Source organism: Salvelinus namaycush, chromosome 3 (assembly GCF_016432855.1).
Source record: "Salvelinus namaycush isolate Seneca chromosome 3, SaNama_1.0, whole genome shotgun sequence".
NCBI lineage: Eukaryota > Metazoa > Chordata > Actinopteri > Salmoniformes > Salmonidae > Salvelinus > Salvelinus namaycush.
The window spans coordinates 42583277-42606137 of NC_052309.1; the positions used below are offsets into that span (position 1 = coordinate 42583277).

The 22861-nt window shown below is 42.8% G+C and overlaps 1 protein-coding gene across 2 annotated transcripts in view; it reads right to left on the bottom strand.

Annotated features, from left to right (window-relative positions):
• Positions 1 to 200: 200 nt before the first annotated feature.
• Positions 201 to 22861, bottom strand: part of LOC120044370 (glutamate receptor 4) — a 203514-nt gene continuing 180853 nt past the window's right edge. The window contains exons 12-16 of one of the 2 annotated variants that reach the window (XM_038988995.1): positions 20460 to 20658; positions 17094 to 17341; positions 13531 to 13645; positions 9840 to 9977; positions 201 to 365 (exon numbers count right to left, since the gene is read on the bottom strand). In XM_038988995.1, the coding sequence (XP_038844923.1) occupies positions 201 to 365; positions 9840 to 9977; positions 13531 to 13645; positions 17094 to 17341; positions 20460 to 20658 (865 nt within the window). Of the gene's footprint in view, positions 366 to 9593; positions 9694 to 9825; positions 9978 to 13530; positions 13646 to 17093; positions 17342 to 20459; positions 20659 to 22861 lie in introns of those variants that run through there. The other variant, XM_038988996.1, reaches the window with a different exon arrangement.

Below are 22861 nucleotides of genomic sequence, written 5' to 3' on the forward strand. Positions count from 1 at the left end.
ACAGAAATCCTTCTAAAATGACCACAAATTCACTAGAGTCCCCATCTCTGCTACATTAGAAAACGTCCACAACGTTAGATAGTCCCTCTCTTCCCAGACAATAGTGGTGTCCGGTTAGGGTGGTGCTTGTCCTGTGTCTTTGTGGTATATGGTGGTTGTGGGTAGGTAGTTTTTTAAGGCACTTTGGAGGTTTTTGGTTTTCACGGGAGCTCGGAGGAGACCAAGGCCAGGCCGGAGCTCTGGCGGAGTGAGGGGCCCGAGTGGACCGCTTTGGGACAGTCAGGCGTCAGGACGCGTCCGTTTTCCCCCACACTGCCTGTGATCGACAGGCGTGCCTTGTTCCTCATGGCCTCTGTGAAGGTCAGCTGGGAGGTGGTGGGGGGGTGGGGGGACATAAAGAGAGGGACATGGGTGGGGGGAGGAAGGGTAATGAGAGAGATAGGGGAGATAGAGACAGAGAGAGGGGAGAGGTAGTGAGAAGTGGAGAGGGAGGTAGGGAGAAGAGATGAAAATAAGACGAAGACGGGGGGAACAGATAGAGAAAGAGGGAGGGGGAAAAGAACGAGGGGGAGGCAAAGAGAGAGAGCAAGGTGGAAAGAGAGAGAGAAAGAAGAGGCGAGAGAGGGACAGATAAAACATGTCAGCTCATATAGACATTGGCCTTGTCCGAATACTCATACTAGCGTACTACATACCTAAACTGCATAAAATGTACTCATCATCGCATACTATTTGTGACGTAATGTTTAGTAAAAAGTATGCAGTATGCCATGGCCGTAGCTTAATATTTTCTCGTCTTATTTCCAATTTTCAATTAGTTTTTGGTTTACTTTCAGAGAACTATCAAATCTCGAAGCTCTCCTTTTAATCCGGTTTGAATGCATTGTGGGTGTGAAATTCCTGAAAAGGTTACAACTCATTCATACTACATGAGAAGCCGAAATTAGTATGACGTCCGGCCATTTAAAGCATACTCAATTTTCTAAATGTCACATACTATAAAACTTTATTTTTTCACATACTCAAACGGCCTACTATTTAGGATGCTAGTATGGGTTTTCGGACCCTGCCACACTACAAAATGACGCTAAAAGCTCTAAGATCAGGAATCATCATGAAGATGGGTAATGTTGGGGATGAATATCGTACAGAATCTACATCCAACGTCACACCACATAATTACAGGACATCCATCAGGGCCATTCAATAATAATATCATATTACGCCACTTTATGTGTACATTTAATACACGACTTCCATTGACTACTATGGTTATTAGACAATGGATGATTCATGTGTGGGTGAGGGACCACAGGGCAGCTGACCAAGCAACAGTAAAGGGAATAAAGAGAGAGCACCAACAGGGGACACATAACCACGTCAGACACATACTGAGACTGAGACTGTAGATCTGCAAGTCTAATATCTCTGGACCCGAGGGAAATATCTTAGAGATAAGAGTTCAAATCAATATAACTCTTAGAGGGGCAGTTATCTTCCACTTACTTTAGGCTTTAACTCCCCAATAATGTACAGTGTTATATTGCTTTATCTAACTTTATGTGTGCATGGGGCTGTTTTCTCATTAAAACCTGTGGTTCTCCCTTCTGGTTTAGACAGAGGAGCAAGTGCCTGGGTGTCATAGTTAGGGTTGTGAAATATCAGAAACCTTTCCCAAACAATCCAGGTTGGAAGATTCCCGGAATCAGGAGGAAATACAGTAAGCAGGGAAGAAATCCTCCAACTAGGATTACTAGAAAACCTGAGAATTTTTGGGAAATATGGAAAGATTTTCCAAAATGTTCAGAAATTCTGTTTGGAGGATTCATGGAAGGAATAAGCAGGGAGGGAATACTCCAACAGGAAATCCTCGAACTGGGATATCTGGAAAGCCTGGGAAACTACCCTGATATTCCCAAATTTCCAGAAATCCCGGTAGGAGCATTCCCAGAATCAGGGAGGAATAAGCGGGGAGGGATTCCTGCACCTGTGATTTCTATAAAATCTGGGAATTTGGGGAAAGTTTCTGGAAATTTCTAACACTAGTCAGTCAACAGCATGAGACATTGGGCTCTATTTTTGGCTGGCGCTAAGGAGACGCAAGTGTCAAATGCTCATTAGTTTGCAATTTCATCATGTAAAAACTGCCATTTTCCAGCCCTAATGCCAGGTTTGGCAATTTACCTGCATGTCTAACGTTGAGCTCGCTTGCGCTGAGGGAGAGGGGTGGCGATATTTGAGGCGTGTCTGTAGCCCTTTACACTCGTACCTGTATACGGGTTGAAAATTGACTATTTGGATACGGATAAGTACCTAAATTAGAACACAGTGGCTGTACAGTAACATGCTATACATGATGTCAGAGCTCTGGTTCTCCACTTCACAGCTCTGTATGGGTTTTGACTGACAGCCATTCTGAACTTGGGCACTGCACATGACAAGAAGTTGCCCTCATCCAACCCGCTAGTTTGCACATTTTTTGTTATCTTTCACTGGGGACGGAGGGGTCATGTCCCCCCCACGTTCTGAAATTGCATTTTTGTCCCCCCCAGTTTTATCATTGCAATGTGACACAAAATACGGCAAGGTTGTGCTTTAGGACCATGAGGACGCCTCAGAGCGGTCGGGTAGGCTATTTGTAGTGATCAGGTGGCTGGATTTAGGACCACACGGACACCACAGAGCGGGCTGACAGGCTGTGTGAAGGCAAAGCTTCTGGAAGGCTGGCTGGACCAGCACGGGAGAGTTGAGCATAGTTTAGTGTGTATGTGTTGTGCTCTTTCACCAAGTTGTAAAAGAGAGCAGAAACTGGCTACTCTTTAGTTGACTGATGTAGCTGGCGAGGTAACTGCTGTTTAACTTAACAGAAAAAAACTAAACTAGTGTTTATTTGCAGTGCTCAGTAGTATTGTAACTGACATGTAATGTTAGCTAATGTTTCATCCCGTCTCGGCTGAGGTGAATGAATGAGCTACGCTAGCTAGTAGCAACCACAGCCAGGTCAGCTTTAGCCTCTAGTTATCTGTCAGATAGAAATATAAGGTGGTTATTATTACTATCGGACAGCTGTTGTTTGTATGGAAATGTTTTGTAGCCTTTGTATTGTCCCATTTCAGAACAGAAGTAAATTAACTTGGCTAGCTTTCGCCAGTTGATATACTGTTAGAGAGAGAGCTGGCCAAAAGTTGGTTAATGTTAGCTATTCTTTTTGCCTCAATCACACTAGACATGAATCAAACAATGAAACCATCAGTTAAACGTTTGAAGATTGCACTGAAAAAATGTCAGAGAACATCAATGCGAGTTCTATTAGTCAGTATGACAATGTAACGTTATTGATCTGCCAGTTTCCCTAACTAATTCCCTACTTTTCACACGGACACAGTAATAAACAGCTCTAACATTACAGGCTTCACTGTCATGGTAAACAGTAGTAGAGGTCTGCACAGGACTGATTTCTTCATCCCCACCTGCTGGCTTTTTGTTCGACTCCCACCCGCTACCGCAAGAACTGGTCCAACTGCAGTCCCGCAATGTTATTTTAGGCTTATGTGTGACACAGCTCACTTGGCAGCCATGGTCCCAGCAATTTTTGTGGCCTATAGCCAATATCAAATGTACAAAAAGAACTTAAGAAATAGGTTAAATTACCAGAGATTCTCACATGGCCCTTACATTGTATTACTGGGCTATATCAGCCAATATACTAGATGTAGTTTGAAGAGAGCAGAGTTGGAGAGGCTTGCACTTTCTCTCGAGCTATGTTTATAGCCTACCTTTTAGTAATGGGAAGATTTTCAGACCGATCAATGTGTAGGCCTATTCCGAGGCAATGTAGTAAACTATAGGCTAATCATAGGCCTATTTAGGAAGTACATTTCCTTGGAAAGATAACTGCTCCGTGCTTCACCGCCCATGCATAGGCTATAGCCTATTATTTAATTGAGACCACACGCACACCTGATCTCGCAGGTATGGCTACTGAACTGGAAGCAGAAAGAATGATGACAGCAACACTTGCTATGTATTGCATAGGCCTATAGGATACAGGTTAACTTTTAGGAGGACGATTTGCAGGCAGAGACAAATAAATGGGTAATCGATACTTATTGAAAATGAAAAGGCGCAATGCTTGCTCACCATAGTAGCCTAACCTGTGTGTGCATTGTGCCTTTTCCTTTTCAATGATGATGACATTTTTTGATTGAACTTCGACTCACGTTGGTTGAGTGCCCTCCACTTCTTTCCATTATCAATATTTATAGGCAGACACTATAGTAAACTAACTGCCACGTGATTCTCTGCCCATGTGGGCAGCCTACTCTATTTCAATGAGACCACACATACTAGGCGCACTTGAACTCTCACGCCCAACTAGGAGAGGTAGGCTACTGAAGTTGAAACAGCGAATTTTATGTGCTTTTATTACAGTAGGTAGGCTAACGCATACAAAGCAGAAGGATGACAGTTTCCAAATAATCTGTGGGACAACAAAAATATTTTCATCCCAAAGTCATCTGTCTGACCGCCCGCTCCCGCCTGCAGCAAAAAATGAAAAATGCCAACTGCAAGGCATCCTGCAGGAATGCAGCCCTTGAGTGCAGTCAGTACACAACATTTTGCTCATCATGTCTAGCAGGATCAGATGGTGACAGGGGTCCCAGCAGGGTCAGACAGCCAGGGAAGACCAGAGCTCGGGTGAATTTTTTAACAATATCAGTGAATGATAAAAAGATGGGTAGACCTACAGTAGCTACAGGACAGCAGCTAAAGCTACAGTCTGGGATCTGAGAGTAATGGTCAATTCAATTATTGAACCACTGATTCTATTCTTGGATAATATAATGAATAAATGTACACCAAGATAATTCTTTGTCATGCCTCATTTTAGAAGGATCAGATGGTGACAGGGGTCTCAGCAGGGTCAGATTTCCAAACTGTATCAAGGATTTATAGAGGCTTTCCCGATGACACAAAACATGTCAAACAAAAATGTGAGGAAGACCTGGTACAGTGGCTTGCAAAAGTATTCATCCCCCTCTGCGTTTTTCCTATTTTGTTGCATTACAACCTGTAATTTAGATTGATTTTTATTTGGATTTCATGTAATAAACATACACAAAATAGTCCAAATTGGTGAAGTGAAATGAAAAAAAATAAACGGAAAAGTGGTGTGTGCATATGTATTCACCCCCTTTGCTTTGAAGCCCCTAAATAAGATCTGGTGCAACCAATGACCTTCAGAAGTCACATAATTAGTTAAATAAAGTCTGTCACACACACATATATATATATATATATATATATATATATATATATATATATATATATATATATATATATATATATATATATATATATACATATATATATATACATACAGGACGGGTCGACCCAGCTATATTGTAAAAATAGTAAAAAGAGCTCTACAGTACTAGTAGTCCAATGAGATTAATTATATGAATGATTTGCTTTTTCTGTGTGTTAATGTACAGTTTAAGTCGGAAGTTTACATACACTTGGGTTGGAGTCATTAAAACTCGTTTTTCAACCACTCCACAAATTTCTTGTGGAGTGGTTGAACTTGCCAAAACAAACTATAGTTTTGGCTAGTCAGTTAGGACATCTACTTTGTGCATGACAAGTAGTTTTTCAAACAATTTTTTACAGACAGATTATTTTACTTATAATTCACTGTATCACAATTCCAGGGGGTCAGAAGTTTGCATACACTAAGTTGACTGTGCCTTTAAACAGCTTGGAAAATTCCAGAAAATTATGTCATGGCTTTAGAAGCTTCTGAGAGGCTAATTGACATCATTTGAGGTGTATCTGTGGATGTATTTTAAGGCCTACCTTCAAACTCAGTGCCTCTTTGCTTGACATCATGGGAAAATCAAAAGAAATCAGCCAAGAACACAGAAAAAAGATGTAGACCTCCACAAGTCTGGTTCATCCTTGAGAGCAATTTCCAAACGCCTGAAGGTACCACGTTCATCTGTACATACAATAGTACACAAGTATAAACACCATGGGACCACGCAGCCATCATACCGCTCAGGAAGGAGACACGTTCTGTCTCCTAGAGATGAACGTACTTTGGTGCGAAAAGTGCAAATCAATCCCAGAACAACAGCAAAAGACCTTGTGAAGATGCTGGAGGAAACAGGTACAAAAGTATCTATATCCACAGTAAAACGAGTCCTATATAAACATAACCTGAAAGGCCGCTCAGCAAGGAAGAAGCCACTGTTCCAAAACCGCCATAAAAAAGCCAGACTACGGATTGCAACTGCACATGGGGACAAAGATCATACTTTTTGGAGAAATGTCCTCTGGTCTGATGAAACAAAAATAGAACTGTTTGGCCATAATGACCATCGTTATGTTTGGAGGAAAAAGGGGGAGGCTTGCAAGCTGAAGGACATCATCCCAACCGTGAAGCACGGGGGTGGCAGTATCATTTTGTGGGGATGCTTTGCTGCAGGAGGGACTGGTGCACTTCACAAAATAGATGGCATCATGAGAAAGGAAAATTATGTGGATATATTGAAGCAACATCTCAAGACATCAGTCAGGAAGTTAAAGCTTGGTCTCAAATGGGTTTTCCAAATGGACAATGACCCCAAGGACACTTCCAAAGTTGTGGCAAAATGGCTTAAGGACAACAAAGTCAAGATATTGGAGTGGCCATCACAAAGCCCTGACCTCAATCCCATAGAAATTTTGTGGGCAGAACTGAAAAAGCGTGTGCAAACAAGGAGGCCTACAAACCTGACTCAGTTACACCAGCTCTGTCAGGAGGAATGGGCCAAAATTCCCCAAACTTATTGTGGGAAGCTTATGGAAAATTACCCGAAACGTTTGACCCAAGTTAAACAATTTAAAGGCAATGCTACCAAATACTAATTGAGTGTATGTAAACTTCTGACCCACTGGGAATGTGATGAAAGAAATAAAAGCTGAAATAAATCATTCTCTATTATTCATTCATTCTCTGTTACTATTATTCTGACATTTCACAATCTCAAAATAAAGTGGTGATCCTAACTGACCTAAGACAGGGAATTTTTACTTCGATTAAATGTCAGGAATTGTGAAAAATTGAGTTTAAATGTATTTGGCTAAGGTGTATGTAAACTCCCGACTTCAACTGTATGAGGTGTATGTGGGCTGGCTGGTCAGTCTGGCTGAAATTTGATATAGAGGATGTCTTAATAAATAATCTAAAGTCTGTCTTTTTTCAAGAGTTGTCAACTTTTTAAGCTATTTGTTAAAGGTGCAACACAATATCTATTATTGAATTACCTTTGATCTAGTGCAGTCTTACGAATCACTTAAACATATTTAATAATGATCTCTTACCTAGCTTGATGACTGTGGGCATTATTGCTTAATTTTTGTTACAAATAGAGTCTGCATATTGGGTTGTGTAAAAATGCAGGAAATTAGTTTTACATGCCACAAAAAATTCTGGGGGAGTACCCCCAGCCAGGTTATGTCCCCACCACTTATGAAACCAAAGTGGCACCACTGTATTTTGAAAGATGAGAAGTTGAGGATTATAACAATAATAAATATTGCTTTGATGTCACAAGCCAAACACCCATTAGTCCAAATGTGCACTTCACATTTCCATATTATAAAACTCATGTAATATACAGGGTCAATGTTTATGATGACTATGTTTAATGTACAGTAACAAGATGACATGGCGTTATACCCTGGGTTGTCTTGAACAGAATGAGTCTATGTTTGTTTTATTGCGAATAAGATTTGCCGCGGACCACACATCTGAATGCACTCATGACTCCATTCTATGCGCTCCAAAATGACTGTCTACTTCTCTGAATTGCCTAGTGAAAGCTTAACACTGTACGATCATATTTTATAATTTAGCTAGTCATGTTGGCAATAGAACAAGCTTTCAAATTATGCCCACTTGACCCAGATTGTGATTTATAATGGACAGTTTTTGGATTGCGTAAACAAGCACAGTAATGGTGTAAAGGCAAGGGTGCAGGGCTGTGTTCCAAAGAAAACAACAACTACAAGTTTGCTTGCTCTAATTCCTCAGCTGGGAGAGCTCCATAAAGCACCTTATAGTTGAAGACTCTTCCTTGAGTCATAAAAGTGCATTGAAATTACTTAGGAACTGTGCACACTTTGGAGAGGTGTGTGGCCACTTGGAAACTCTAGTTAGACCTCTCACTCAAACCCTTGCAATGTTTTTTTCTTATGTTGCACCTACCCCACATTTTTCAAGAATATTCTTATCATGTTACTGAATTTATCCAGACTATTTTCAAATTTCGTTATCAACAAATGCGGTGAAAAGTACTGTAAATGTAAAACGCACTTAAAATCAACAGCGTAATATTTGGATTCAGTCTTGTGTCAGGAAAACTGTTGTGTTCTCACCTTTAGTCTAATATTTTTTCCCATAATCTCCAAATTGTACCCTTTAAATTGCTACCATGGTTATGCATATGCTTTCCATATTTTTCTGTAAGAAACATTTCAATGTAGCCCTGTCCATATATGCCAATTTCCACAAGAGTAAGGGGTTAAAAACAAGTGCAAAGGTGACAATTTCATGCAGCATAAATGGGTAGTTTTAAGACCTATAAAAAGCAGTTCTTAATGGCAAATCAGTTGTTAATGGCATGGATTTTGAGAGCGGAATCGCACCCCATGTAGCCATGACTCACAGTGCCCATGGAAGAAAAGATGTGCCGGTGAATCTCGTATTAGAAATATAAGAAATGATTGGCTCCCCCCATTTTGTTAAATTTGATTAAAAACCAAACATAACCTACCGTCCGCTTGGTCAAGGCTGGTTAAGCAACATCGTTTTTACCCTAATGCTTTTCCATTATTCACAATTTACATACCTGCATTTCGCTTGTTTAAGAAGGTTACCCATCCCCATTTTCAAAGAGTGCCCCTCGTCCGAAAACCAAAGACAAGCTCCTCTAAACTATTGTATTAAGTCGTCCTATAATGCCATATCAAAGGCCGCAAACATATTTAACGAACTAGGCTATAAGGGACTAACATTTGAATTGGAGTTGATGACAATGCATTACATAAAAGACCATAAATACACAACTTGAAGCAACTACATATGGAGCACGTTCTAATTGGTAAGTGAGGGGCCAAGCCTTGAAACACCTACAACCGGTTATTCATCAAAATCCAGCCTTTTGCCACCACCAGCTACTGTGTCCATTATTCAGTTGTGAAAATAGCAAAAATATTTCTGCACAACCCTGAAGCTATAACGCTAAGTGCTAAGATTTACCATTGTGTTAGGTTTGTTAAAATAGAGCCCATTGTCTGTAGCCAAACAGACAATAGCGGCTGCGGCCATATTAAAGCCCCCACTGGGAAGCCAGGAGACAGACAAGGACGTCACATGACCACAAACAAGCTAATCACAAAGCAGAAGAATTAGAGTAAGCATTGCCACAGTCAATCAGCAGCACGGCAAGCTAGCTAGTGGCCAATAAGGGAGGTTCAACTTACAATACCATAGGAGGGGGGCCTAGAGGGGTGGGTGGGGGGTGGAAGGGGCTATTCCTGTACCAGCATTATATCTTAACATCCCCATTGCTTCCGTAACCGTCGAAAACCTCACTACACGTGGCTAAGTTTTGGGTGCTTGGGGAAGGGCTGGGGCTGTGGCCGGGACTATAGCCAGGACTGTAGCCTGGACTGTGACTGGGTTGAGGGCTTGTTCTGGGGCTGGAGCAGCTGGGGTGGGGGCTGCTAGGGGTTAGGTGGTGGGGGAGGTGGTGGTGGTTTGGGTGGTGGTGTTCAGACGTCGGTGCCTCCACCTTCATTCGCTTGGCCTCGTTCCGGGACTTGTAGCAGAACTCAATGAGGGCCACCAGCATGGCCAGGCCCAGGCCCCCCACGAGGATATAGAAGACCCCCGCCACGTTGCTCAACGACAGGGCCTGAGACGACTTGTCCTGGGGCGGTTGGAGGAGAGACACAGGGCAGACAGGCAATCAGAGACGTGGCGGTGGTGGGGGGCTGAGAACACACACACATGCAAACATACTCACATACATACTCATATATACAGTGCCTTCGGAAAGTATTCAGACCCCTTGACTTTTTCCACATTTTGTTACGTTACAGTCTTATTCTAAAATGGATTAAATAAAACAATTTCCTCAGCAATCTACACACAATACCCCATAATGAAAATGTGAAAACAGGTTTCTATAAATGTTTGCAAATTTATAAAAAACAAAAAACAGATATACCTTATTTACATAAGTATTCAGACCCTTTGCTATGAGACTCGAAATTGAGCTCTGACAGAGCTCTAGAGTTCCTCTGTGGAGATGGGATAACCTTCCAGAAAGACAAGCATTTCTGCAGCACTCCACCAATTAGGCCTTTATGGAAGAGTGGCAAGATGGAAGCCACTTCTCAGTAAAAGGCACTTCTCAGTAAAAGGCATGACAGCCCGCCAAAAGGCCCCTAAAGGACTCTCAGGCCATGAGAAACAAGATTCTCTGGTCTGATGAAACCAAGATTGAACTCTTTGGCATGAATGCCGAGCGACACGTCTGGAGGAAACCTGGCACCATCCCTCCGGTGCATGGTGGTGGCAGCATCATGCTGTGGGGATATTTTTCAGTGGCAGGAACTGGGAGACTAGTCAGGATCGAGGCAAAGATGAACAGAGCAAAGTAGAGGTCCTTGATGAAAGCCTGCTCCAGAGCGCCCAGGACCTCAGACTGGGGCGAAGGTTCACCTTCCAACAGGACAACGACCCTAAGCACACAGCCAAGGCAATGCAAGAGTGGCTTCAGGACAAGTCTCTGAATGTCCTTGAGTGGCCCAGCCAGAGCCCGGACTTTAATCTCTGGAGAGACCTGAAATTAGCTGCACAGCAATGCTCTCCATCCAACCTGACAGTGCTTGAGAGGATCTGCAAAGAAGAATGGGAGAAACTCCCCAAATACAGGTATGCCAAGCTTGAAGCGCCATACCCAAGAAGACTCGAGGCTGTAATCGCTGCCAAAGGTGATTCAACAAAGTACTGAGTATAGGGTCTGCCTACTTACATAAATCTGATATTTCATTGATATTTCATTACATAAAAAATCTAAACTGTTTCTGGGGTTTTGTGAGGTATTGTGTGTAGATTGATGAAGGAAAATAATGATTTAATCAATTTTAGAATAAGGCTGTAACCTAACAAAATGTGAAAAATGTCAAGGGGTCTGAATACTTTCCGAATTCACTGTACCAGGCAATTATATTACACATTACAACACACATGCACAAATACATAGTTGACAAATCTAAAACACACACAAACACACTTTGCCAAACTCACACACACATACAGTATATACACTTTCCAGTTCACACCTGCTCTTGCTTTCAGCTCTGTGGCTACCGCTACAGCTGATATCACCATGATGTTCCCATGCCAACCAATCTAATGGTGTCTTGATAAAGTGTGACTATGCCATTTTTACAGCAATTAAGGAGGAAAACAATTATTCTAAATTCACTAGCTGCCTAAATGACTCAGTTAAAAATGTCCTTGGTCTCCACTCTCAAGTAGCTCCCTAGCCCTCTGTTATCGCTGCTTATAGTCATTGTGTAATTAGAGGCTGTGATTTAAGACAAAGGGTGCAGCTCTTTCACGTTTCTTAAATCCCACTTTTCAGGTTAGTCGCCTGCTCCTAACGGGGAGGCTTCCTTTTCAAAAGGAATCTGTTTAGGTTCGAGACTTTACGAAACGCTGCCTTGTATCTTATCTACTGCTGATTGGAGTGTGGGAGAGAGAACTTTCAAAAAAATCTTCAAAACTTGAGATCTACTTTTTAATTATACATGACAAGGAAATACACTTGACAAGTACTTTTGACCCTAAGGCGTTTACATGCTGCTTTGTTGAGGCAGGAGTTCTCTTTATTGGATTGAGTATTGCCCAATGGATAAACTTACTAGAACCATTCTAGAGTGGGCTAGAATGACTGGCATACTAATCATATAAATATAATAGAGTTTACCAGTCAAGGTAAGAGGTTCCATGCCTGTTCCACTCATTCTACTTCTATGATACTAATAATCTGCCGTGACATTACAACTGCACAACTTTAATACATGCACTGCTAAGTGCACTACTAAGTATACACTACTAAGTGTGGCACAGATACAGGTGACAACCATATCAATGTGATCCTGCAGGTCTCACCATTTCATACATTGCTGTGCTGCTGCTACCACTGAATTGTTAGCATGCCTTCTAGTGTGATGTATTGTATCCCTCAGGCTACGCCTTAAGTCTCTCTGTCCTATCTTTGTGTGTGTATGTGTGTGTGTCAGCCAGCCTGCCTGCTCTCCTGCCTCCCTATCTGTCTGCCTGTCTACCTGTCTACCTGTCTGCCTGTCTGTCTGCCTGACTATCTGCCTCTGTCTGTCTGTCTGCCCGTCTGCCTTTCTACCTGCCTGCCTCCATGCTTGTCTGCCTATCTTCCTATCTGTCTGTTTGCGGTGGGGTTCATCAGTGTGACAGAACAGTCAGTGAGGAGGTGTGGTCCCAGGACTTGCAGGAGACTGACCTTACTTCCTGAGGCCGTGGGTCCACACTCGCCCTTATCGTACCACCATTTGTTTTTCAGCTTGTCTAAGACGCCTGATTCACTCAGTTTCAACACGGCTAGGTTTACTGGAGTTCTTCGAAACCGCACGTGTGAGGTCGAGGGGTCGGGGAGGGGTCAGGGGGGGAAATAACATAAATAACATCATAGGACATGTTATTTTATGTTATTCAGTCAAAAATGTAAAGAGCCCATACAGAGCACTTAACAGCTGAAAGTGACGGAGACAGGGGCCCCATTGGTTTACATGTCTCTATGCTCGTGGTAGTGGAGAGGGGGCTAGGGGGTTGGTTTATGGGTGCCTGAGGGGCTGAGCACTACAGAAATATACATGGGGCCCCCACTGCATCGCTTTCTGGAACGGGCACATACTGCCGAGGCCTATTTCACAACAACCAATCGGAGGCTATTACTGTGAAGCTACAACTATTGGCTGAATTTTGTACCAAAGTCAACAACAATAAAAAACAACAGAATTAAAATATATATATTTATCAGTTTTTTAACTATGGAAGTCATATTGCGATATACATCTCTTTGTCAAAGTGAGCCCCGTGAAGGACAACTTCACGTTTTGCCATAAGATACTGTACATTTATGGCATGCACAATGTAGTGTTTAGTGGGACTACACAATATGACTGACTTCAAGGTATCTTCAAAAATTATTCACTTAACCTTTAGGTTACAAATAGGTGAACAATATTAACATCTACCAAAAGCGAATATTTGTGGTTTGACAGTAATCGCTCTCAACTCATCCAGAACTATAATATGTGCCACATCACAACGCCACTGTTGGTCACACGATGGGTGTCGCCCCGGCAGATGCGCCTGTTACCACGAGAACAGTTTTACCCAATCGGCATGGGGCTGACACAAGGATGGCTAACCTTCTCGCCACCTCCGCCGCTGCCACACTCTCCCTTGTCGTACCACCACTTGTTTTTCAATTTGTCCAACAGGCCTTGTTCATTCAGTTTTAACACTGCCAGGTTAACTGCGCTTCTTGAAAATGATAAAACATATTTGGGTGAGTGAAGGTGAGTCGATAGCATCCAATTGGGGATAGGAGGGGGAAAGGGGGGATAATAAAGGGGGGACAAGGGTGGAAATAGGGGTGTGTTAATGCTCTATCTGTAACAATAAACCCTCACTCCCTCTCCCACCCTCCCTCCATACACACACAGGTGAACAAGAACTTCCACTTAAGACACTTTAAGACTATCATTTTGACTTAAGTGGAAGTTAGTATTTGCCCCACAGATAGGACCCTCATATACAGAACGGACAAACCTCTCGTTGGGACTTGGTTCACTTCAGAGTTTGATCCAAGGAAACTAAATTGAAGTAAATTACACTTAAATCTCTATTTGTTTCCTTGGTTGTATCCCTGTGGCCTTTGTTTTTCTGAACATGACCTGATTGATGGTTAAACTCCATTACACATATTGTGTGTCCAAAATAGCACCCTATTCCCTATGTAGTGCCCATAGGGAAAAGATTGTGTAGTAACATCATTTTGATATATATTTTGATTCAGAGGAGTAAAACTTGCATCAAGAGAGATTTGTCCACGTGCATTCAAAGCATTCAGTGCATTTCAACTGTACTTTTCAGGAATATCAGGTACACATCGAAAATGAGAGACAGAAATGTAGCTTAACTGACAGCAACATTATTAAAATAAATATTTCAGTAAAAGCTGATGAGAAAAAAGAAAAATATAATTAAACGTCACCTTGTTTAACCTTTTTAGGGTCACTTTAGGGTTAATGCCTTGTGAAATAGCTGCTTAGTCTGACATCATAGCCGCTCTGCATGCTGATTTGTGGGTTTCCATGGTGACAACCACAGAAGTGACTGACAGAAGATAGTGGGCGGGTTCCTCTGCCCAGGCATTGCTGATGCATGCCCGATTTTACAACGCCTGGATAGTAATGTTCCCTCTAAACTGGCCACGCACTTCCTCCAGGACTGCCACGCAGAAGAAATGCCAGGCCGCGCAGAGACACAAGAGACTGAACTTCACCGAGTTCGTCCCATTAGTTTGCACGATATAGATCAACGTTTTTTCTGTGATCGAATCAACATCATATCAGCCCCTTTTCAATGCAACAAAACAAAACAAATCGAACTTTGTAAGAACGAGTCTGTGATTTTGTTGTAGGCAGAGCCACCCGTGAGTGAATGTGCTTTCAGATCAGTTCAGATCAGAGCACAGGGCCACGCCTGTGCACATTTGTTCATATTCTTTGCTAGTTAGTGAGTTATTAGCGGAGTTATAAATAAGTATGGGTCAGCAATGGGGAGTTACTGCTTCCAACAAGAGCACAAAATGTGTAGGCTACATTTCAAGCTGTCTTTGAAAAGCCAGTCAGGTAAAAAACATATGCCTTAATTAAAGGGGCAGTGTTGTATTTTGAGACAGGTTGGAATATGCAAATAAGCCTTGGCAGAGGGGTAGCCTACATTGTCTAATTCTCTGTATGATAATAATAATACATTGTATTTTGTATTATTATACAGCACAAGACAATGCAATGTAAAGTCACCTATTTGGCCCACAGTGTTACAGACCAAGTAAAAAATCATGAATTAATGTCAAGCCCTTCATAATGTAAAAACGTTTTTAAAAGTCTCATACAATGTAAGCCTGTATTGAACACCACATAGTAGCCCGGGGCAAGACAGGATAACCCTCTGTCATCAATGCCTCCTACTGTAGGCAACATCAAAGAAATCAAAAGCTATTTCCACGTGAAAATATTATGGGATTCGCTCCATTGGTTTTGTTGGTAGGCCTACATTATGCTCAAATTGCCACAATAGCCTATTGGCTACTGTCTACAACTGTAAGGGTACAGCCTGTGTTCACTGTAAACGCACGCTGGAAGTTCCACAAAATTTTAGCTCACAAGACCTAACATTTGCTCAGTGCCCCAAAAAATTTGAGGGAACATTGATGGATAGGTATTTTAAAGTATCAGCTAGCCACATCGTACGTTACAGCAATCTGTCTGTTGATGACGTGACACGCAATCATTGGTTGATGCATGCAACGTCTGAGCCGGGGAACGCGACTGATAATTGAACAAAATAAAAATGGCCGCCATCTGGAACTACTGTGATCTGTCAGTCACTCCTCTTGCTGAAAACAGTGGGTAAATCCAGTACCAGTCGTTGTTTACATTGCAAACCCATGGTGTTGCCTTCTAGAGAAGCACGTCAGTGGAATTTACAGGACTGGAGTTGGATTCAGATGAGGTTAGTGCAATAGTGTGTGTGTGCGCGCGCATGTGTTCCAAGCAAGGTGCATGCCCAGCCCACCTCAGTATTCCCCACTTTCCAGCCATTATTTTCCTGTTTTTGTGAGGTGTTAGTTCACTTGTCACATAATTGTTGCAAGATCAATTTATTTAAAAAGAAAACCAATGCACAGTCTCTTGCTTGTACAAAGCACATTTCCCTGTTGATGTTATGATCGCTGAAACACACTGCTAATAATCCAGTGGATTTAGATCTGGTTTATCCTAATAGCATTGAGTATCTCACTCCATTATGCAGCTGTTACATTTATCAGAACCGTGTTTATAACCTTTTATCAATTTTGACAACCGTTGCTACTGTGCGCACACACAGACACACACACACTCAATCTAGGCTCTATTACATTTTTCAATTCCTTTCAGTATGAGCTTGCTCCCATTCTTTTGATAGATGAGAGTTTCTAGTTTTGGCAAAGTGAAACTAACTCCCCGTGGTGAGTGGGAATGATATTGTATTTTTCGGCAGGCCTGTAAATTCCACTGTGTGTATAAATCAGCTCTAGAGTCCAGCCAAGACAGACAGGACTGAGCATTCACATCACTTATATCCCACCATCATATGAAACTTACTATGTCTGCGTCCCAAATAGCACTCTATTGCCTATGTAATGCAGTTATAGTTGCAACATTCCGGTAATTTTCCCCAAATTCCCAGGTTTTCCAGAAATTCCAGTTCGTGATATTCACAGATTCCGGAGGGAATAAGCAGGAAATCCAGGAATTTGGGGAAAGTTAACAGAATTCTGCAACATTGGTCATAGTAATATTTAAGAATAATATTAAGGCTTATCAACATGCTGTTTTGACTCCTACTGGCACACCAACACAAAGCAGCACAAACATTACCTGACAACAAGGAAGTAGAGCTGCAACAAAACCAACGGTTGCCATGACCGCATGCCACGCCACACCACACCAAACAAATGTAAAAGCCACCACCTATACCTTCATGATCATGAAAAAATTGTCCCAAACCAAACTCACCATAACTCAAACTTAACAAAAAAAGAAGTGTTACATGAGCGTTATATGAGCGTTACTATACATATTCAGGCAGCACGCCAGGGAAGGTGGAATAACATAACAACACGCACAGCTTGGACATATTGTTATACCACTCCACCCACCTTAACAGTGAACCCTTGGGGGTGGCCACTCCGTATCCTTTGGAGTCCAGGTTTCCGCCGACCTTCATGGTGTCGCAGGGCTTCCGCTGTTCCGTGTACTCGTTCATGGTTGACTCCAATAGGAAAGCGTACTTCCCTTTGCTCTTCCGCACACGTACAACCCCCTCCTGGGTGTTCTTGGTAAACACAGTCGGTTCGGCCGACTTCATGTAGCCCCACATCTTCTCGTAGACTGCGATCTTTGACCTCTGTGGTTGGTTTGGGGCAGATCAGGGGAGGGGTGGAGGAAGAGTAGAGGTGGAGGAGGGTGGAGAGAGAGCATAGAAAGAGCACAGCCAAGTAGAGACGAGGACATGGAGGGGTTAACGTATAGTACAGAGTTACTGGTGGAGGAGCGAGTGTTGACTGAAAACAGTTACTGTAAAAACACACTCCTCCCTGAGTGAACGAGTGTGCTTGACTGATCTGATCAGTATGGTGTCATGCGTGTGTTTGTGTGTGTCAGAGCTGATCAATCCAGTACTACTCACCCTGAATTCTCATACTATATATTTCTTACTAGTAACTGGGTCGTTCCACCAATTCGGAGCCTTTTGAGAAGTGTAACTTGGTCAAAAGAAACTTTCTGTCATAAGCACATGTTCAACTTCATAACAAAAACATGTTTTCCCACCTCAAGAGGGTAGCCCTTAACATTCGTACCCACGTACGAGTTGAACATTTCCGATTTGGGCACTAATAAGTGGCTGTACAGTAACATGCTGTACATGACGTCAGAGCTCTGGCTCTGCATTTCACAGCGCTGTATTGGTTTTGACTGACAACTGTTCTGAACTTGAGCACCGCACGTGACAAGAAGATTACCCCATCCTTCCCGGTAATTGCACATTTGTTGTTGTCTGAGTGAGGGAAATGCTGTAAATGAAGATGACTCAATGTATTTTGAAAGATGAGATGTTGAGGATTATAATCAAGACAGCTTTGATGTCATACAATCTTACAGTGTTAGGCTTTCACAAGGCAATTCAAAGAAACGGTGCGCATAGAAAGGAGGCATGAGAGCATTCAGGTGCGTGTGCATTCTTCGCTATAAACAAACACTGGCTCATTCTGTTCGGAACAACTCAGGGTATGATGCCATGTCATCTTGTATGTCATACAAGCAAGCCAAACACCCGTGAGTCCAAATGTGCACTTCACATTTCCATATCATAAAACTCATGTCATATACAGTGTCAACGTTTATGATCAGTGTTTGATGTACAGTTACAAGATGACATGGCGCCATACCCTGGGTTGTTCTGAACAGATTGAGCCAGTGTTTGTTTATAGAGAAGAAAATGTGCAGGCCACACGCATCTGAATGCACTCATGCTACCCTTCTATGCACACCAAAATTACCATCTGTTTCTTTGAATTGCCTTGTGAAAGCCTACCACTGTAAGATTGTATTTAATTACTTAGCTAGTCACGTTGGCAATAGGACAAGCACTCAAATCATGCCCACCTGACCCAGAATGCGACTTATAATGTACCCGTTTTTTTTGTTGTTGCGTAAACCATAACAGTAATTGTGTGACGATAAGAATGCAGGGTTGCATTCCAAATGAAACAACTACAAGTGTGCTTGCTCTAACTCCTCCACGGCACAGCTAGGAGAGTTCAAAAAAGTACCTTAGAGTTGAAGACACTTCTTTGAGTCATAAAATTGCATTGAAATTGTTTAGGAACTGTGTACATTTTGGAGAGGGGAAATTTATAAAACATTTCTAGCCTGTCTATCTATGGGTAAGAGGGTTGACGTGTTATGCATATTAAACATCTCCAATCCAAAATTAAATCTAGAATCAGCTTTCTATTTCGCAAAAAAGCCTCCTTCACTCACGCTGCCAAACATACCCTAGTAAAACTGACTATCCTACCGATCCTTGACTTCGGCGATGTCATTTACAAAATAGCCTCCAACACTCTACTCAGCCAACTGGATGCAGTCTATCACAGTGCCATCCGTTTTGTCACCAAAGCCCCATATACCACCCACCACTGCGACCTGTTTTCTCTAGTCGGCTGGCCCTCGCTACATATTCGTCGCCAGACCCACTGGCTCCAGGTCATCTATACGTCTTTGCTCGGTAAAGCTCCGCCTTATCTCAGCTCACTGGTCACGATAACAACACCCACCCGTAGCACGCGCTCCAGCAGGTATATCTCACTGGTCATCCCCAAAGCCAACACCTCCTTTGGCCGCCTTTCCTTCCAGTTCTCTGCTGCCAATGACTGGAACAAATTGCAAAAATCGCTGAAGCTGGAGACTCATATCTCCCTCACTAACTTTAAACATCAGCTATCTGAGCAGCTAACCGATCGCTGCAGCTGTACATAGCCCATCTGTAAATAGCCCATCCAATCTACCTACCTCATCCCCATATTGTTTTTATTTACTTTTCTGCTCTTTTGCACACCAGTATTTCTACTTCCACATCATCTGCACATCTATCACTCCAGCGTTAATTTGCTAAATTGTAATTACTTCGCTACTATGGCCTATTTATTACCTTACCTCCTCACGCCATTTGCACTCACTGCATATAGACTTTTTTTATTTTTATTCTATTGTGTTTTTGACTGTACGCTTGTTTATGCCATGTGTAACTCTGTGTTGTTGTTTGTGTCGCACTGCTTTGCTTTATCTTGGCCAGGTCGCAGTTGTAAATGAGAACTTGTTCTCAACTAGCCTACCTGGTTAAATAAAGGTGAAATAATAATACTTTAAAAAAATAAATGCTCGACCCTCTCAGTTTTCCACCTGAAAATTGCCAAAAAGAGTAGAACCAGCTTGTGAAAGAAATATTTTAAAAGGAAGAGTTTCACCATATTAATAAAAGAGTTCAATTAATGTAACAGGGTTGACCTTAAAATGAGGGTCAGACGTAAATGAATCACTAATCTGCAGAAATGACTGCCAAAGCAACAAAATAACTAGTACGTTATAATGATGGTGAAACTTAGATACATTTGGGGATTAAGTGGTTGAAATCTTCCTAGAAGTGACACAGGTTTGACGGAGGGACATGTCAAAATGCAGAATTTTGGCACTTCAGATATCCTTTATTTATATTAAAAATCAGATTAATTGAATTATCCATGTGGTCTATATTAAAGTCACTTAATTTAATATAACAGGCTTTTAAAATGCAATATTGGTGCACAATTATTTCTTAAAATATCAAAGGCACTTTTCGTGGAACGACGCAGCTACTAGCTAAAACATTTTATTCCTACATACACAAATAGTCTATGAAATAGGACAAGGCCATAATATGAGAACTCAGACACAGCTTGTATCCAGTCCAGTACTATACTCACCCTGAAAAACTCTTTAGTGGAGCCGGAGTCTAGGGTGCCGTAGGCTATGTCTGTCTGTTTAGCCAGGTCTTCAGCACTCTCTATGGGCGACACCATCCTCTCTACTGTGAGGAAAGCAGCCAGGTTGGCCGTGTAGGAGGAGATGATGATGAGGGTGAAGAACCACCACACACCACCCACGATACGCCCAGATAGAGACCTGGGGAAGAGAGGGAGGAAGAGGAGGAAGGAGAGGAAAGGAGGGAGAGGAGGGGAGAAGGAGGGAGGATAGGATGGAGAGGAATAAGGGTGTCATAGCAGGAGGTGAGAATGAGAAGGAGTGAAGGAATAGGAGAAGAGTGAGCATGGCGAGGAAAAGAGAAGAGTGAGGAGAGTAGGGGGTGTGATAGAGCGCAGAGTCCATCAATAACAGAAAATAATTATGAATCAACACAAATCCACAAACTATATCAAGTAGTGAGAGTGAATTACAGACAACGTTATCGGTGACCTGTGTGGTAAAGCAGTTAGAGCTGCTAACCCTGCCACACATGTCACACATGTAGTCGGGTTCAAATCCAGTCCACTGCCCTTCTGACTCGCAATCTTTATTGCCTCCCCTTAACTGTCCTTTCTCAATAAATAAAAACCCACAAAAATTATAGATCTAAAAAACGAAGAACTTATCCAATGGAACAGGCTCTGAGAGGACACAGCATCATCCAACCCATATTCAAATCCACCTTAAGGCAAAGTGGCTCATTAAAACCCAATGCGTTTGTGTCAACCAACGCTGTGCTCTTTCTTTCTCTCTTTCTTTCTCTCTGTTTATTGGTGGGATGAAAAGAGCTGACGACATCACACAGAGCTCCCTCTGTTCAGCTCTGTTCTCGTCTTGTTTGTTGGCTCAAGGGAGACAGATAACTCACCGACTCTCGAGTGAGCAGGGGAAGGTCGTGAGGAGAATCTTAAACAAAATGGTGCTTTGGAGTGAACAAACAACATTCTCTCTCCCCCCTTGGTGTGAACCAAACACAGAGAGAGAGGCTCTATGGAAACCCTTCAGTTCCTGTTGTTTTATCAAACTAATAGCCTTTTCAGACTATTTCACACATGCAGACCTGAACCAAACCGGCACTTCCGTGCCGACCTGAACCTTTCATTCCAGCATGCGGCGACTATGGTGGATGTTCACCCAGGCCAGTGCAGTACAGCTCTGCTAAGTATTGTGAAAAGGGTATAAAAAGGGAGATTCCACCTCAGTCAATGCTAGCTATAGTGTCTCCACATCACCTACCCCTGTTCCCCTTGTCGCTTAGGACAGGGCACACTGTGTCCCCTTCTAGTCTTATCCCTAGCACCTGCCACCAACTTGTCCCAGTGTCTCAGTCACAATCTCACACATGCATGCACACACACACCCCCTGCCCAACACACAGCAAAGATCTCACCAACCCGAGAGCCGCAGCAGCAAATCATGTTTAACTGTACACAGAAGGCTATGCTGTAGAATAGTTAACGTATACACTCTGTTAACTCGGCCTCTGGATTTGAATACAGATTACAAGCCTCTCCCCCTTCATCATACTCTCTCTCTCGGTACTCTCTCTGGTTCTCTCCCTCCCTCCGGTTCTCCATCTCCCCCTCTCTCGTACTCTCCCTCTCCACCTTCATCATTCTCTCTCTCCTTTCTTTATCTCTCTAGTTTCCCTCCCATTATGTCCCTTACCCTCTTCCTTCACTCTCTCTTCCCCGCTCTCTCTCTCTCTCTGTAATCCTGGGACTATCCTCCACAGCTTCAGTGTGAAAGACTGGAAAAGGTAGAAGGAAAATGACAGGGCTTCAGAGGAAGCACTCTTGCTTTGTCTCACCTTTTCTTTCTTTCGCTCGCTCTCTGTCTCCTGTTCTTTCTCGCTCTATGTTTCTCATCCTCCCTTTCTTTCTTTCTTTCTCTCTCTTATCCTCCCTTTATTTCTATCTCATCCTTTTTCTTTCTGTCTCCCTGTTTCTTTCTCTCCTTATCTCCTGCTCCATTCTCTCGTTCTCTCCTCCTCCCTCTCGTGAGGTTTGCTCCCGTTGGCAGCGAGAGGCCAGCAGCTGTGTCTGAGGACAGAGAGCTAGGGGACTTTCTCCCCCCCCCCTCTCTCTCTCTCTCTCTCTCTCTCTCTCTCTCTCTCACTATCCCCAGTCTGCGTTGATCTGAGGTGACTCCAGTGACTTTCATCCATGGTGACAGACTTGGCATACCCTGATGGGCCAGAGCCAACTGGGGGAAGGAGCGGGGGATAGAAAGGGTCGTTATCAATGGAGGGGTCATTGCTGCCATACGGCAGCACCAGCATGACCCTGGTTTAACATCCTTGTTACATGGATGTGCGTGAGTGTGTGTGTGTGTGTGTGCGTGCGCGTGCGAGTGACTCACC